Source organism: Cucurbita pepo, chromosome LG18 (genome assembly GCF_002806865.2).
Source record: "Cucurbita pepo subsp. pepo cultivar mu-cu-16 chromosome LG18, ASM280686v2, whole genome shotgun sequence".
Lineage (NCBI taxonomy): Eukaryota > Viridiplantae > Streptophyta > Magnoliopsida > Cucurbitales > Cucurbitaceae > Cucurbita > Cucurbita pepo.
Window position 1 is genome coordinate 4,761,395 of NC_036655.1, and position 17,347 is coordinate 4,778,741.

The 17,347-nt window shown below is 35.0% G+C and overlaps 3 protein-coding genes across 5 annotated transcripts in view; 1 reads left to right on the forward strand and 2 right to left on the reverse strand.

Annotated features, from left to right (window-relative positions):
* Nucleotides 1-5,160, reverse strand: part of LOC111780093 (protein PLASTID MOVEMENT IMPAIRED 1-RELATED 1-like) — a 10,615-nt gene extending 5,455 nt beyond the window's left edge. Inside the window, exons 1-11 of the mRNA XM_023660373.1 lie at nucleotides 4,867-5,160; nucleotides 3,245-3,311; nucleotides 2,889-3,083; nucleotides 2,608-2,708; nucleotides 1,995-2,048; nucleotides 1,701-1,817; nucleotides 1,538-1,601; nucleotides 1,215-1,429; nucleotides 1,052-1,136; nucleotides 707-807; nucleotides 491-583 (exon numbers count right to left, since the gene is read on the reverse strand). Coding sequence (XP_023516141.1) covers nucleotides 491-583; nucleotides 707-807; nucleotides 1,052-1,136; nucleotides 1,215-1,429; nucleotides 1,538-1,601; nucleotides 1,701-1,817; nucleotides 1,995-2,048; nucleotides 2,608-2,708; nucleotides 2,889-3,083; nucleotides 3,245-3,311; nucleotides 4,867-5,007 — 1,233 coding nt within the window. The 5' untranslated portion in view covers nucleotides 5,008-5,160. The remainder of the gene's footprint in view (nucleotides 1-490; nucleotides 584-706; nucleotides 808-1,051; nucleotides 1,137-1,214; nucleotides 1,430-1,537; nucleotides 1,602-1,700; nucleotides 1,818-1,994; nucleotides 2,049-2,607; nucleotides 2,709-2,888; nucleotides 3,084-3,244; nucleotides 3,312-4,866) is intronic.
* A 4,453-nt stretch (nucleotides 5,161-9,613) lies between these two features.
* On the forward strand, nucleotides 9,614-13,996 carry LOC111779607. Of its 2 annotated transcripts, XR_002812708.1 has the most exons (12): nucleotides 9,614-9,699; nucleotides 10,661-10,735; nucleotides 10,818-10,873; nucleotides 10,959-11,016; nucleotides 11,133-11,172; nucleotides 11,953-12,048; nucleotides 12,154-12,200; nucleotides 12,308-12,368; nucleotides 12,592-12,683; nucleotides 12,761-12,985; nucleotides 13,252-13,526; nucleotides 13,914-13,996. XR_002812708.1 is itself a non-coding variant. In XM_023659686.1 (11 exons), exons 2-11 carry the CDS (start codon nucleotides 10,691-10,693, stop codon nucleotides 13,399-13,401), a joined length of 870 nt encoding a protein of 289 aa, XP_023515454.1. In that variant the 5' UTR covers nucleotides 9,614-9,699; nucleotides 10,661-10,690; the 3' UTR covers nucleotides 13,402-13,675. The 2 variants fall into 2 exon arrangements, 1 of the variants encoding a protein (XP_023515454.1); XM_023659686.1 differs by lacking the exon at nucleotides 13,914-13,996 and having other exon boundaries at nucleotides 13,252-13,675.
* Nucleotides 13,693-16,737, reverse strand: LOC111779606 (cytochrome P450 CYP72A219-like). 2 transcript variants are annotated; one of them, XM_023659684.1, is made up of 5 exons: nucleotides 16,413-16,737; nucleotides 15,640-15,860; nucleotides 15,306-15,550; nucleotides 14,454-14,829; nucleotides 13,693-14,340 (listed from the first exon to the last, which is right to left on the reverse strand). In XM_023659684.1, the coding sequence occupies exons 1-5, from the start codon at nucleotides 16,717-16,719 to the stop codon at nucleotides 13,915-13,917; spliced, it is 1,575 nt and encodes a 524-aa protein (XP_023515452.1). In that variant the 5' UTR covers nucleotides 16,720-16,737; the 3' UTR covers nucleotides 13,693-13,914. The 2 variants fall into 2 exon arrangements, with proteins under 2 accessions (XP_023515452.1, XP_023515453.1); XM_023659685.1 differs by lacking the exon at nucleotides 16,413-16,737 and adding an exon at nucleotides 16,008-16,012.
* Between the last annotated feature and the right edge of the window lie 610 nt (nucleotides 16,738-17,347).

The window sequence follows — 17,347 nt, forward strand, 5'->3', positions numbered from 1 at the left end:
CCCCCCCACCACCCGAAATTTAAAAAAAGTAAAGAAGTATAACGAACAAAATAAAATCTTTAGGAAGTTCAAATTTTAATCTTGACCGTGCACCAGGCCTAATGTCACTTGGAGCCAATTGTTTTGTTGCCACCATTTTTCTGCTGATAGATTATAGTTACAAAGGCAATTCTTGCTAGCGCTTACAAAGAAGAGAAGTATTCTCATGATCATTAGAGTAAAATAATACGATCAACCACGAAAACTCCACAGAAGCTTATGAAAGAAATGATCTGTCAGTGCCAAAGCGCTAAAGGTAAGTGTTGAGGGAACAATTAGCATCTTAAGTTTTGCAGCTATGCAAATTAATAATGATATATTGTGCTTTAGTATCCAGGCATGATCAGTGATCGGGTGTCAAATAAAGACATCAAACATTAAGACTTGGAGATGGCAACTTGCAACATCAAGACATTATAAAGCCTCCCAACTCCCCCAACTTGAGGTCTACCTGTGCATCACGTGGATCAATTTTTGTAGCTTTCCTTAAAGCCTCCTGGGCCTTCTCAGACCGACCAAGCTGAACATAAATATGACCAAGTACCTATATCAAAACCAGTAACAACTAATGAGACAAAAAAAAAATGAAGGCTAGGAATACAAAAATCAAGGGCATACAAGTAACTGAAACACGAATCTAAATATCTTTTAGTTTCAACTCACTCACTTTCAATGTCCCACAATTGTTGGGATAAACCTTCAAAACCTTCTCCATGTTTGATAATGCACTTCCAAGATCTCCCATCTTCAGTTGAACCTGACCCAAACCTGTACCAAATAGACAACCAGAAATGTAGAAATTAACCACAAAGCACCATGGGAACATCAATAAACAGAATTGGCAAATTGACCAATAAACAGAATAGGCAAATTGTTGAGGCTGTTATCACTTGAATAAAACTCCCTTTTATCAAACCATTCTCATGCCATTTGAACCCTAATTATAAATACGTATGAGACCCCCAATAGTCAATATTCATGCTAGGAAGGGGAAAGAAGGAAACGAACTTACCATGACAAGGAAATACAAACTCACGGGGTTTATTAGCTTCCTTTGCGGATGCCATGTAGTACAAGCCAGGTTTCTCATAGTCTCCCTACAGACATTCTACCATCGGTTCAGTAAGTCTTCTCCTCCACTTCTTAACGTTATGAGATCAAGATGGCTATCATACCTTGCTATGGTAAGACTGAGCTAGATTATAAAAAGAATGAGACTTAGTGGGTCCATGGTCAGCAATGGCAAATGCAGTTTCAGTCAATTGCTCCACCAAAAAGCGTTGACCAGTAAAGAAAAAGTGATTTGCCAAGTAATTCGGAGCCATTGCACAAGAAGGGTATATTTCAAATGCCTTCTGCATCTTTTCCATCCCGTTTCTAATTCGACTAGCTGCCATGGTGGATATACACCGCAATTGAATTACTCGAATGTATGGAAAAATATGACAGAGAAAAAATAACTTCCATGCGAAGGAAAGGAACCCATAATGAAACCTACCTTCATTTGTGTTCATATCAATGATTGCTAGAGCAACAAGAGCCTCAACATTTTTTGGATCCAACTGCAAGTATAAAATTAAGAAATACTAAGCCAACATCAACTTCAAGTTGGTAAGTTCGCATGAGTTTAATGAATGACTGAAAAAACTAATATCACTAGCCTGCAAAACTCTCTCAAATGCTCGCTGAGCCTTTCCATATTGTTTCAATTTGTAGCAGCAGAGGCCTATGCCAAGTCTTACAGCAGCAGGGCAATCAGGATACACTTGCAAGGCCCTCTGTTTGCAAATTCATGTTACAAGACCAAAGGCGTCATCAAATTGGCTTGAGATAATTGTATCTTCCAATGAACTTAAGTAATCGTGGAAGAGAGCAAGTTGGCCCCCACTGAGCATAAAAGATTACAAAGCGGATTAAAAAATCACTTATTGCGCAGACATGTAAAGCCAACTAACCTTATACAGCTCTAATGATTCAGAATAATGTCCACGGTTGAATTCAACACATGCCTGCATATATGCCGAAGATGTTAAGGGAAGCAGAATAGATCAACCAACACATACTCCTTCAGTCTTATTGTAAGAATTGGATCAGACCTCAATCAAGTTACCGGCAAAGTCAAATATGAAGTAACAACAATAATTCTACATCACATTGATGAGACCAGGGAAAGGCTCATAACCCATCAGGTACATCAGAGAGAAATAAATCAATTCAATGAGAACTTTGAAATAGTGCATAAGAACTAGTACAGCACTCCTAGGCAATTGACTTTTTAAAAAGATAAGTATCAAACAAGATGCATTCCAACTGCAATTAACATTCAACTATTTCCAAATGTCAGATAAAATCGATGAGCAGATGCATTCCATCTGCAAGAGAATGTATAGAATAGTAGCGTTGAAATAAAATAAAATAATCTTTGGGAGAAAGCCACTCCAAAATCAAGTACTACTAAAGAATAAATTTATAATCAAGGGACCAAAAAGGTTATCATCTTCTAGATGGCACCTTCTTTTCCATGATCTAGAGTTACCAAATGAGTCAGGTGAAAGATTTTGGTCGTACTTGACCTAGAAGGGCAGGAACATTGTCACGATCTCCATCTAAAACAATCTTGAATGCAGCAAATGCCTGTTCAACTTCCCCTTTGGTCAATAAAAGCTGACCTGTGAACATTTCAAGTGTTTTAGTTCCAAGCATGCTTCAAAGACTAATTGAAAAGACATAAACAAAGGATGTTCATGAGCAGTTTAAAACAGATAGCAAAAGATCATCATTTGTGTTTAATTTTAATGTCATAACATAAAATTAAGCTTAAAACAAAAAAATTTACTAGAAAATTTAACCTTTTCCAACCCAAGTTGAAGGCTCGTGAATGTCAACTCTTGACGCTTTGTTGTAATATTGTGTAGCCAAAGTGAAATGTTCTTCTTTTTCTCGTTGTTTTGTCTCAATTTTTCCAAGATAGTGGTAGTAAGCACCCAAGGCATTTAAGATTGCGATTCTTTCATATCTAACATTAGCATAGAACTCATCAATATCTGCAACAATAACAAAATTACAAAAGGTGAGTTAAGATTGGAAAACTATGTAGGCTATGAGCCTGAATACTATCAAGTAGCATTCAACTGATTAAGGTATTACATTTAGCAAAATAAAAATAAAAATAACTAAATTCCAACATTTGAAAAGAAGCCAATACCTGGACTAGACCCTTCCTCCAGAATTTGACGGAATTGTTCCAGTTTTCCTTGCTTGAAGTATTCCCTCTGGGACGTGTCAACGAAATGGTACATGGAAACTCAGACACTAATGTAATACATGATAAAAGCAACCTCAAGAAATATATACTCAGATCATAGCAAGGTCAAAACGAATAGTTTTTCATAAAAAGCATGAACTTCTAAGTTTGATAGGGAAGTTATAATTGATCTTGAAGTAGCAATTTTCTCATTATAGCCCATCATCATTGGGACAGCACAAAACATAGGTAAAGAAAATTATGGAAATTATATTTAAACTAAAATTAAATGTATATGAAATGCAAGATATTTGCAGCAATTCAATATATTAAACGAGTAAAAAAAAATCCCATACTAAATAAATATAGCATTGAACCAATAAGTAATGTCAAGAGAAGAAAAAATTGGTAGTTGGTGGAATGAACAAACTGAAAGTACAAAAGGAAACTACAAAAGGGGACTTCGATCCAATAAATCAAACTAAGTTCATATTTATGAGAAAAAAAAGAAAGAAAAAAAAAAAACTAAGGACAAATGCCCACAGAGATGCATTAAACCTCACCACCTCCTAAACTTCAACACATGACCTCTCCTCCTCTCTAAAAATCTCATCGTTTCTCTTGAGTCAAGCTTCTCACAAAATAACAAACAAACAAACAAACAAAAAAAAAAACTAGCTTGCCACAAAGAAATTCCGTCCTCCCAAAAAGGCGAACTCAGGAGCAACTCCTCAATAATACCATATAAGGCAAAGGTAAAACCAATGAACCAAGGAGACTGGACAGATTGACAGCCCCATAATAGGTATAAAAGATTTAAGTGGTCATAAAAAACCTAGTGACATGAAGTTTTAGTAAACCCTCTAATATATTGGGAAGGACGTTCGAATAGGAAATACTTATACACATCTGTACCAACAAGAGCTAAGCTCGTCTCCAAGCTTTCACAGTCACCAAGATTTTTTGCATATCTCTAAGTGTTCCAACAACCTTGCACACATCTCAACTAATCTCACAGGATATCTCATTAACCCTTCAACATTTGGGTGCCAAAAATACCTATAAGATATTAAATCCTAAATAGGTGGCCACCATGGATTGAATTTATTTCCTCTAAGCTCTTTATTATACAATCACCAACTAGTTTGCACAGTAGGTATGAGAAGTTCTAACTTATGACAATCTAGTTTGCACAGTTACTCAAACGTAAATCCAAAGCACTCATCAATCAAAATTTTCATCCCTGACCAAATTGAAGTTAGAAACAAGATGGTTTGGTTCCACTCCCTTAATCAACAGCTTAAAAAGAGCTCGTTACATTAAAATCTCCGCAAAAAGAAGAAAAAAACACGCACGCACGCACAGAGAATTCGGTCACCCTGGGTAATTATTAGTAATATACAAGCACAATACTGCATCAACTTCACCCATTACGCATATTACACACAAAAATTCGTAATTAGGTATTCCGAACAGAAAACAATTCTTGCGACAGGATTCAACGTCACGAGATGTGCAAGGGAATGGAGCTGAAATCGAGCATAAAGATATATCTCATTTCATGTTTAGCGAGTAAAACGAACCGCGATGATTAGCCAGAGATCCAACGGAGGTTGCTCGGCCTTGAGTATTTCGAGAATCTCGGAAGCATCCCTAGGGAGTTGATCAAGAGCTACCCTGACCTCCTCCTCCGAGTTCCGCACCGGTATGTGCACACAAGCCATGGTTCTCCTTGGAAACGCCAAAGCAGGGCGAGCGGAGGAGGGGAAGAAAAGCCCAGAATTGCTCGCCGGAAAAACTCGCGTCTCTGTTTCTCTCTGTTCTCTCTGCTGAATTTTGGTTCATAGGGCACATCGGTATTTTGGTGTTTTTTTTTTTTTTTTTTCGGATTATTCTGATTTGAAATATGCGCCAAATCTAGAAAATAGAAACCAAATTCGAAAACGTGTGGTGTGAAAATTACCTAAATGCCTACCAATTTTTACCCCTTGTATAAGAGTTTTCATGATCGAGCTACCGAAAATAAAAGTACATATTATTGATATATATATAACATGTGGGTGTGAAAATTACCTAAATGCCTACCAATTTTTACCGCTGTATATGAGAGTTTTTATGATCGAACTTTCGAAAATGAAAGTATATATATATATATATAAAATGGGTGGGTGTGAAAATTACTTAAATGCCTTCCAATTTTTACCGCCTTATATGAGAGTTTTTATGATCGAGCTATCGAAAATGAAAGTACATATTGTTGATATATATATATATATATAACGTGTGGGTGTGAAAATTACTTAAATGCCTTCCAATTTTTACCGCCTTATATGATAGTTTTATAATCGAGCTACCGAAAATAAAAATACATATTATTTATATATATATATAACTATTCATTTTTTAAATATTTATTAATCATCACATTTTTTAATATAATTCTCATTCGGATATGATATCGGTTCATTCATATATCATTTGTTTATTCGAGCATCACGTGCCTACCAATTTTTATAAACCGCACATTTTATTGGGAGATTTTACAATGCGATAACAATTATAATGATTCACGTTTTTTAACGTTTGCATTTTTTTGTCAAGTAACTCAATCATATGAACTTCAAAGTTAAACAGTTTTATTTTAAGTGACTATCTATAATTTTTTATTAGAAGCCCGTGAATCATAACAAACCATGCTAAAATAACATATGTTGGTTGGTAATGATAATTTTTCATTCTTACAAGTAATTCGAAACAAGCAGACAACGTGTTCATGCAATAAAAATGTCAAGATTTTCACGTCTATTTATCAATTGAATATATAAATTATCCACGTGTCACGTCAATTTAACACCGCATAATATAAATTACTAAAAAATATTTTTAACCTCTCCCAATTTGTTTATAGAATGAGAGTTTTATCTAAAATAAATAACATTATATATTTATATATACACACGTGGAATTTTGTTTATAAAAAAAAGTGATAAAATGTAATAAATAAAATTAGAAATTTTCATTATTAAAAAAATGGTCTTGTCGTTTGAAAAAAAATATGTTGATGGGAATAAATGTCTTAAAAAGTTGGAATATACTTTTTTTGTATGGTTGGTCTAAGAACATGTGATATATATATATATATATATATATTTAATTAACACTTTTAAATGACGGTGAATAATTAAGACAAAAAGAAAAAGAAAAAGAAAAAGAAAGAGAAATATTGTTTTAATTTGTAACGATTTAATATAATATAAGTTTAAACGGGCAACGATCTAATAATAATAATTTAATTTTTATAATTTATAAATAAAATTGATATCCAATAGAAAGTTTCAGGTTCGGGTTGGGATTAAGATTAACATTATTAGCCGATCGTAACTTTTAATTATTATTATTATTGTTTACAATTATATTCTTATAATAAATTTTATTAAATTTTAATAATATTTGTAACGATCCATATCCACTAGCAGATATTGTCCTCTGCTAAGGGAAAGTTTTCACACCCTTATAAATGGTGATTTGTTCTCCTCCCCCGATCAATGTGGGACATCACAATCCACCCTTGACCCAGCGTCCTTACTGACACACCGCTTCGTGATTTGTTCTCCTCCCCAACTAATGTGGGACATCAAAATCCACCCCCATTCGAGACCCGTCGTCCTTACAAGCACACCGCCTCGTGTCTACCTCTATGGGCAACAGCGAGAAGGCTGACACATCGTCCGGTGACTGACTTTGATACCATTTGTAACGACCTAGATCTAGCAGATATTGTCCTCTTTTGGCTTTCCCTCGAAGCTTTAAAAGTAACGTGGGCATCACAATATTTTTTAATAATGATTAAATTATACCAATTATAAAATAGGTGAACTACATTGTTATTATAGTAATAAATTGAATTTTCAATAAAAATATAAATATTTTAAATAATGTTTTAAACAATAAATTAAATATTATGTAAAGATTAAAGAAAAATGCATAAATTAAAATTATATTTTGAACCCTTACTTTTTTCGCACGTGGCTTGTGAATTGGGCGGTTGATTCTCCACGTGGCTATGTTTATATTTTAATCTTATTTTTTTATTTGGAGTATTTGGAAAACGCACAAGGCAAGAAACCGCTAATGCGAAGTGGACAAGACGTGGCGCGGGTTTTAAATATTTAAAATCCTGCGGGTCAATGACTAGGCTCCACCCTGGCACACCTTTAATTTAAAACCCGCGCCAACTTTATGCTCATAAATATTAAATATTAAAAAAAAAAAAAAAACAAATTCATACTAATTTCGCGGTGTATAATTAAAATAATAATTGTTATATTATCTTGTCGATTTTTTTTTAATAAAATAAGATTATTTAAGTAAGAAACTAATTTAAATATAATTAAATTAAAATAATTATAAAATGTGGTTCTCTTTTGTAGCTTATCATTACACTACATTTTAATTATTTTATTGGAATATGTTGTAATAATTATAAGATTTTTTAATTTAATTTAATCTCTCGTCGATTTAATTATATTTATTTCCACAATTTTTATTTTTATTAAAATGGGAAAATTTCTTGTCGTTTATGTAATTTATTTTGCTTCCAGAATTAATTGATAAATATTATATTAAGTTATCAGATAAAATCATATTATTAAGGTTATGAAAACATATCGAATGTCGTGAATGTTTTAGTTATATATACACAAATATATTGTCGTAGTACATTATAATAACGTTGTTTATGTCAAACGTTAGCATTTAATATGTGTCGTGTATATATGCTATTATATTTTGCACTTATACTCGTGTATAGATAAATGTTTGTTTTTTATGCACTGTTATGTGATTACGTTTTAGTGTTAGAATAAACCGACAATTATTAACGTGTTGAATTAGATTCGTGGACTCGAGGACTTTTGTGATAAAAAACATAACCAACGTATATTTATGTAAATCTATGTAGTTATCTCGATAACCAAATTGGACCAAGGTTGGAGTCAACGTCAAATTCTACTTTTTATTTATTTATTTTGAATTTAAATATTTATCACGTCAAAGAAAAATGATCTGATAAAAGTGCACGAGATAAAATATATATTTATGAAATTACCTTTCTAATTTTTTATTTTTTGGTATGACTTCTATTTGGTTGTTTATTTTTAAAATACTATAGTAACATAAAATTACTTGGATGTGATATCGGTTAATTTATGTACCTCTTCTTTACTCGAGTGTTACCGTAACAATGTCTATAAAAAGAGTATCGAAAAAAAAATCGAGAATGTTGTAACGTGGATTAAGACATTTATCTCTTATATTTGCAGACAAAAAACTATAGCCACGTTATGTCGGATTCATCAGAGGATTCATTGCTTCTATTTTATTTTATTTTATTTGTGTTTTAACAAAGCAAATAATTATTTTTTAAATTTAAGATGAAAATCTATAATTTTTTTTAGTGGAATATTTATGTCTTAATAATTGTGATGTCCCACCTTAGTGTCAACTTCTCCCTACCCAAGGTTATATATGCTAAGTCGTTGTTATCTCTCTCTTGTTTACTTATATAACATCTCTTTCAAAAATCTCTCTTTCTAAAATTTCTCTCTACCCTCGCTTTCTAAAACCTTCTTTTAAAATCGAGGCTAGAGGCTCGATCATACGTCGCTTGGCCGTAGGCGACGCAAGAATAAATTGGCTTAGCTCACTTGTCGTTGGAAAGTGAGTGCTACATAATCGCTAGTCCGCTGCCTTCAAAAGTGTGATTTGTGTCAAGTGGGGGAGAACAAACCACCATTTATAAGCGTGTGGAAACCTTATAGCAGACGCGTTTTGAAGCCTTGAGGGAAGCCTAAAAGGGAAAGTCAAAAGAGGACAATATCTGCTAGCGGTGAATCTGGGTCGTTACAAATGGTATTAGAGTCAGACATCAGACAATGTGCCAGCCTTCTCGTTGTTCCCTAAAGGGGGTAGGCACAAGGCGGTGTGCCCGTAAGGACGCTGGGACTCGAAGGGGGTGGATTGTGATGTCCCAGATTGGTTGGGGAGGAGAACAAACCACCATTTATAAGGGTATGGAAACCTTCCCCTAACAGACGCGTTTTAAAGCCTTGAGGGAAGCTCGAAAGGGAAAGTCTAAAGAAAAGCCTTGAGGGAAAGTCCAAAGAAAAGCCTTGAGGGGAAGCCCAAAAAAGAAAGTCAAAAGAGGACAATATCTGCTAGCGATGGATCTGGGTCGTTAGAATAATATTTTTATAAAAGGAAATAATAACGTTTGAATATTATTCAAATACTAGAAAATAAAATTAATTTTTGTCTAGGTTTCTTAACACGAAGGCATATAAGTTATTATTTCCTAAGCGGCCACCTCCGTCACGTTAAGCTGCAGCCGTGGTGCGTCTCTTTCACTCTCGGAACAGGTGAAAGCTTCTGCCGCCATTTTTTTCTCCGTTCTTCTCGCTTCCCTGTATCTCTGCCTGTATATTTGCGTCAACTCACGCTATGAATAATTGCTTTGGCTTTCTCTTTTGTATTGGATTTTCATTTGATCGTTGAAGTTCAATGACTGATTCAATATCTCTCTCACTCTCTACTTGTGTGCTTGTCGGGATTGCATTTGTTCCATGCATAACGATTGCGTTGCTCAATCATGCGTGCAAATTGTGTTTTCCATGAATCTGGCCTCTTATTCGTGATTTGATTATATCCGTATTCACCAATTAGCATTTGATTCGTCCAAGATAATATGGCTAAGATAAGTTGACAGTTTTTGATCCGGTGGAGTATCTTCTTCTGTAGTTAGAATGGGATACTGTTTAACTCTTGTTGATTCGTTTGAAGCATGTCGGCATCGTGGATTATGAGAATGTTCGTTGTTTGATCCAAATCGATTGATGTGTATATAACTAGACTATGGTTTTTGGTTCAACATCCCAAGTACTGATTTAAGAAAACATTATGGACTTATTGCAGTTGCCAGTAGCAGATTTTTTGGATGGCCTTTTCTGCCTGGCTATTGTTCTCGTTGCTTTTATGAAGTGAATTTTAATATTCTAGCTCAAAAATGTCGTGTAGTGTTTTTTCCTAGCATGCTCGAAGCTTCTGATTGAAGCGAAATGATCCCTAAATGAAAACTTCGTCCACATAAAAGTTCACGGCTGAAGTAGTGAAGTTTATGGATCGAATTTCAAGTGGCATTTGAGAATGGAAACCATATCCTTCATTCTTCCTCATGGACGATATTATTCTAATTACAGTGTTATCCTAGTTGCATTCACTGTGCAATTTAATTAGGTCGATAAAGCCATTTTAAGATAAAGACGTGATAAGACTTGGGAATTTGACAACTAATTGTAAGTGATCATTATTTTTCCTTTTCAGTTTTGGACGAAGATTTGACTACTAATAGCCATGGAGAATGATCTGCTCAAAAACAGTACAGCTGGTCAAAGGAAGGTTTGTTCTGGCTTTCCAATCTATATTTCTGTTTGAAGAGTTTTAAATTTTTATTTTGAACTGATGAAATGGTCTGCTGCAGATGAAATTTGCTCCAAAAGCACCTCCTCGTCGTATACCAAAACCTGAAGTCAAAGAGTAAGCACACTGCTTTCAAGTATAGCATCGCCCCTAATTATTCCAAATTTCTGCTGCAGTCAAAATGTATGTTTGTTTTATGTAGAGAAATAGCAGAGGACGCTGATGCTGCTCAAGCCAGGGATTTACTTAAACGCTTCAATGTATGCCTGCTTTCATTTATTTTCTGTTGCCTGCACTCTTGAGCTTTTAGAATATCTAGTTGTTATACATTCTTACTCTCTGTTTATCACTTTAATTTCTTGATGTCTTATTGCAGGAAACCACCCTAAGGGCAAGGCAAAGAATTGGGAAAAAAGGTGCGTTCCATATACTAGTCATTGTTCATGATTAATTTTTGTTCTGGTTTGGAGCTTTCATTATTTAGTACATAATTTTAAATTTTAATCTATTAATCTTAATATTGTTTTAGATTGGATCTGAAAGGTTATTCATATAGTGCTAGTTCTTGAACATTCTTCTTTTAATCCCCGAAGATTGTAGTTGGCTATCAAAAAAAAAATTATTTATTTTTTCATCTATTAGTCATGATATACGAATTTGATACTAGTATCTATCTATCTATAGATAGATAGATAGATATATTTATATGTAACTATGTGTTTATCTATTTGTACATGCATGATTGAAATTATGTCTAAAGATTTGAATATCTTAGGCAATTTTACATAGTATCTTTCTTCCTAACACGAATGTCTTAGAAACACTTTGAGGTTGTGAAAAATGGTAATATGCCTTACTTTTCTTGACATTAGAACCATGTGCGTGGAGCAAAGCAGTTCTATATTAGAAATTTCTACCATTTGCGAAGCCAAAAGAGACCCCATATTAAGTTAATTAAACATATCATGAGTGTATAAGTTGTAGAATGATCTGTGGAGTTCTGATAATATGATTTGACATATCAATTATGCATCATGCAGCTTGTTCCAACTCTTCTACCTCAGGGGAAATGTGGTGAACTTCTGTCTGTTAATGAACCCTACATCCAATTGAAATTTACTAGTACTATGATTAAAGATTTTTAGTTCTTTTAACACGTCTCGGTTTCATTTGCATTTCATTATATTAATATGCAGCGGCACCTACACAAGTTGCATTTGGTTCTGGAGGTACATCAAGCACCATAAGATCATTTGGTATTTCAAAAGCTGGAAATAGACTCGGAAATGAAGGTTGGCTACTAAATTACTAAAATCTACGCTAGTCAAAATGTACTTTCTTGATTTACTGCACGTGAGAGGCTTTCAATGCACTAAACTGAAAAAGTGATTATGCAGATGGATCGCTTCCGTCTACTACGAGTAAGGAGTATGTAGAACCATGGGTCAGTAAAACGTACAAACATACAAATCATCAATTATTTTTCTTTTGCGATTCCCATTTGCATCTGTAGTACGTCAATTTAGTACTTCAACTTTCATTTTTCTACAGGATTATTACAGTTATTATCCTGTAACTCTTCCTTTGCGGAGTCCATATTCAGGAAATCCAGGTATCTTTGTAAGTTCATCTTATTTACAAAAACTAGAAGGAAAGTATTGCAGTGGACAACGGGATTATTCTGAAATGCACTTTATCTTCTACGTGTGTGGTTTCCATACTTATCACTTCTGGAGTACAGTTTTCATGGTGAAAACTACACCTGCATCCATGAAAACTGTCCCTGCGTCTTCTGCATCAACTATCTGCTCTAAGTTTTATGCATTACTTCATAGATTCTCTTAACGAGGAAGAATTTGGAGAGGGTTCAGAAACCTTAAGCTATGATGAAAGAACAACGACTCCAGCAGTGGATCTTGGTCTATTGGTTAGTCACTGGATTCAGTAGGTGGCATATCTTGAGCCTCTTCGTTTCCACTTTTACAATTAATGGTTGATTGGCAGGAGGAAAATCCAGAAACAGACATATTTTTTCTGCAATTACCACCTATGGTGCCTGTGATAAAGCAATCCTCTACTGTAGAAGGGATTGGGGCAGCCAACAGCTCGGAATCACAACCTAGACAGAAAACCTGCTCTATGAATGAGTTACCTTCTGGCTCCATGGGTAAATTGCTCGTGTATAGGAGCGGTGCTGTCAAGTTAAAGCTTGGTGATATTATATATGATGTGAGTACATTTTTTAATCATAAACATGAGCATGCCAAGTCTGTTGTATCTACTCATTTCAACTTGAATGATCTCTTGAGATGAAATATTTTTTATTAGAATCATGGACTCTCTGCCTCAGTTTTCTGAAATTCTTCACTTGATGAAAGTACTTCACTACTTCTGTTGTAGGAAGTTCTTAATTCTTATTGATTGAAGGTTTATTCTTAGATGAAATCTTTTGGAATTTTGTGTTCCTTCTCACACCAATTTTGAAATACGGGCAGGTTTCTTCTGGAATGCATTGTGGCTTTGCACAAGATGTTGCCGCTATCAATGTGGAAGGAAAGTATTGCTGCATCATTGGGGAGCTTAGCAAGCGTGCCATTTTAACACCAGACGTGGAGTCAATGTTAAAGAATATGGAGGATTTATAATTATTTTCTCTGAAGGCGGGATTTTTCCCTAGACATCAATGTAGAGATATTGACGAGAGTGATATTCTTCATCAAAGCCCCAAGTGGATATACATCAAACGATATCAGCAGAAAAAAATGCACTGGTTCGTGAAAAGCAGAAGAGTGACTATTTTCTCTCTTGTTTAGTCCCGAGTGCCTAGATTTTTAATTACGAACAATTTTCATACGATCAAGTTGATCGATTGTATTAATTACAATTTTGACAAGAACAATAAATCTCATTCTACTTAAATATCTTGTTGGTTCTCCTTTCTTAATGCATCTTAACATTATAACATGAACGTCATACATCATCATTACCTTAGTAAGCATCCATTGCCAATATAGGTTACATTCTTATTTTTCTAGGTTGACATAGTCACATAGGTGAGATGCTATCAAACATTAGGCTAAGTAATATGCTGAATTACTTATGCTTATGAAATTTCAAAACATTCATCACTCGAATGTAGTACTTCATTTGCATGCAGCCTATAGTTGGTGAAGTTTCAGCTGGGCTCCATGCTGTGGTTGAAGAGTCATGACAGTATGAGGAGCATGTGCGTAAGAAGGTGAGAGCTCAAAAGAGAAATTCTGTAGAATCATAGCCAATGCGATCTTAGCTTCTAACATTGCAAAATTTTGTCCAACGCAGGTCCTAGGTCCCCAGCCAAAGGGAAAGAAGGCCAACTGATCTTTGCTTGCCTTCGAAACTCCTGCGGAGAATCTCTCAGGTTTGAACTCTTCTGCATCGTCTCCCCAGTACTCGGGATCGTGGTGAATAAGCAGCGTAGCTAAGGTAACATCAACCCCGGCAGGTATTAAGACTTCACCTATCTTTGTTTCTGCATAAGTATGTTGATATTGAGCAATAACTGGTGGGTATAACCTCAGGACTTCATTAAGTATCATGGTAACCTGCAGAGTATTGTTTATTGAATCAAAACCTTTTTTATCTGTTAGATTTTTGTAAAATTATAGAAAACTTGTACCAATAGATGAAGATTGCTAAGTGTGTAATGAAAACTCACAATCTTTAAGTGGTTTAAATTTTGAAAAGTTGGTTCATTCTTCCCACAAATTTGCATGACTTCTTGCCTAGCTTTTTCTTGCCATTCTGAGTGCATGGCCAAAACAATGACTGTCCATGTAATCAAGCTTGATGTTGTTTCCTGCCCTGCAAGGTAGAACTGCTTGCACTCCTCCATCACTTCATCAGTTGTCAGTCCATCACCTTCATGTTGATTTTCTTTCTTCCTCGACTGCAAGAGCATGCATAACAAGTCATCAACATTGTATTCCTGGTTGCTCATGGAATTTTCTTTCCTTAGAATTATACTCTCTATTATGGTCTTGATCTCCTTGTTCAGCTTCTCTCTCCTCCTGTTCTTAGCTGTTGGAATAAATCTGCATATACATACACAAAGCCACAATTCAATCATGAAGGTTGGATTTCACAACAATTTTAGCTTCAGATTTTTTTGTTGTTATAAAACTTGGGTGGGACTGAACTCTACTTTTCTTATCTTCTGCTTATACAAAATGTTCACTTACGGCTGGGACAACTTCTATTCCATTATGGTTTTTGGCTTCTCTTGGCTATATAGTTTATTTGGGGAGAGATTGAGCTTCAATAAAATAGTAAATATTCTCAAGACGTGTATATCGGGACCATATTGATCATGGAAGGAGATCGAGTTCAAGGTTTTCCTAGTCCTACCTCCATCTATCTCTAGAATGTTTGGATGCTAAGAGATACACTATCCATGGATTACCAAACAAACTTGTAGGCACTCACAACTATGTTCATTTACTGATCATTCGTACCCCAGCCATTCAAAAGGCATGAAAATTATAGATGGTAAGGGGAAGCAAAATTTAACCTGAAACCAGGAAGGTACAAGGTCTGCATGGCTTCAACAGTAAAAAGAGTGAGTTGTTTGAGAAGTTCAAAAAGTTTCTTCCCTTCTTCAAAGTTGGAGCCAAAGGCTGCCCTGGATATAACATCTGCTGTTAGTCTCTGAATTTCAGGCCACACATCCACTTCAACACTCTCTTGATTACCAGCCATCTCCTTCCAGCGCTCTATCATGTTGCTACAGCTTATGGTGAAGGCTGGCATCATTCCCTTCATCAACCAAACATTATCATTATGTTCTTAACTTCCATCACTCTAGTTTAGAACTTAGCCAAGGAATTCTTAAACTGTGCATGTACCTTGAGCCTTTCCAGATGAAAAGCAGGATTGATAATCCTCCTGTGTTTAGCCCATTCCTCCCCTTTAAGAGTAGTTAATCCCTTGGTCAGCTTCAGAATAAGTGGGTTCATCGGTGGCTTCTCAAAGCTACCCTCCTTGTTTGATAGTACTTCTTTCATCATCTCGGGGTCCTTCACCATCAATCTCGGACTTGTCCCAAACCAGCACATCGATAACTTTCCTACACATAAATGACAGAAGAATTAAGATCCATTCTAATACTAGACACGACACGGTACAACATACCATATGTTTTAGCATACACTGACATGAATGGATCGACAGATTCATTCTAATACTAGACACAACATGACATGATACAACATACCATATTTTTTAGCATACATGGATGTGAATGGATCGATAGATTCATTCTAATACTAGACACGACACAACACGGTACAAAATACCATACTTTTTAGCATACACTGTTGTGAACGGATCCATAGATTCATTCTAATACTAGACACGACACGACACAACATACCATACTTTTTAGCATACACTAACGTGACTGGATCGACAGATTCATTCTTATACTAGACACGACACGACACAACATACCATACTTTTTAGCATACACTGACGTGAATGGATCGACAGATTCATTCTAATACTAGACACGGCACGACACAACATACCATACTTTTTAGCATACACTGACGTGAATGGATCGACAGATTCATTCTAATACTAGACACGACACGACACGACACGGTACGGTACAACATACCATATTTTTTAGCATACACTGCAGTGAATGGATCAACACGTTGAATGATCTGATGGTCTAGATTCATGGGGGTCGACCAAGCTTCAGTGATCATGCTCACATACTCTTTGGCATCACCAACCAAAGGCTTGTAGGAACTGCCCCTAACTCCTTGTCTTTTCAACTGTCTCTCCACCAATTTGGGTCTCCACCAAATGGAGTAGAAAGCTTTTGCCACTCCAAAAACAACCAAGCAAAGTGCCAATGAATAGAACACAAAGTACTCCATTTTTGTGCTTTTACAGACAAAAAAAGGCCTTGATCTCATACAGGATTTTGTTGTTGTTCCATCATTTCTGTTGGACTTTATATTTCCAGCTGGTCAAACTTCTTATCTTCAAGAGCTAAAGTTTGTCATAAAAAAAAATTAAAAAATTAAGAGAATTGTTAGACAATTTGCCCTTGCGTGTGGACCAAGATGTTAAAGGCCCACCTTTGTGATTAAAATATTGGGCCGTTATTTCTGTTGGGCTGGGCCCGCTGTTGGGTCGGTTATGCGTGTCGGGCAAGATATTGAAATTTGTACACTTTTTTAATAAAATAATCAGAGTAATTATTAAAATAGTTTGAAATTTACCTTTCATATAAGAATTTTTATTTTTATTTTTTAATTTAATCACGAAGCTAAAAAAAATTATATTAACTATTTTCTCCCACTTTTTAAATTAATAAATTTTATATTTTATTTTTACATAAACCCTTAATACGAGAGAAATTAATTTTCATTTCTGCCTCTTTGGAAACCCAAAGGTCAATTACATTTATTTTCCCAATATTAATTACGCATAAAATTAGCCTATTATTCTTCGAGAAAAAAAAAAAAATAGACCCTTAAATGTGTCCGGGTTATATCAATTTTAATCTTAAACTTTCTATTTTGTTAAATTATATTAATC

What these genes read in the sequence shown, in the direction of transcription:
- LOC111779606 (XM_023659684.1), bottom strand. Translation starts at nt 16,719, where the DNA reads ATGAGATCAAGGCCTTTTTTTGTCTGTAAAAGCACAAAAATGGAGTAC. An exon ending in AGTGTATGCTAAAAAATATG is followed by an intron (nt 15,861 to 16,412) that starts GTATGTTGTACC and finishes ATTTATGTGTAG; the next exon opens with GAAAGTTATCGATGTGCTGG. An exon ending in TTGTACCTTCCTGGTTTCAG is followed by an intron (nt 14,830 to 15,305) that starts GTTAAATTTTGC and finishes ATGTATATGCAG; the next exon opens with ATTTATTCCAACAGCTAAGA.
- LOC111779607 (XM_023659686.1), top strand. Translation starts at nt 10,691, where the DNA reads ATGGAGAATGATCTGCTCAAAAACAGTACAGCTGGTCAAAGGAAG. An exon ending in AGGAGTATGTAGAACCATGG is followed by an intron (nt 12,201 to 12,307) that starts GTCAGTAAAACG and finishes ATTTTTCTACAG; the next exon opens with GATTATTACAGTTATTATCC. An exon ending in CAGTGGATCTTGGTCTATTG is followed by an intron (nt 12,684 to 12,760) that starts GTTAGTCACTGG and finishes GTTGATTGGCAG; the next exon opens with GAGGAAAATCCAGAAACAGA.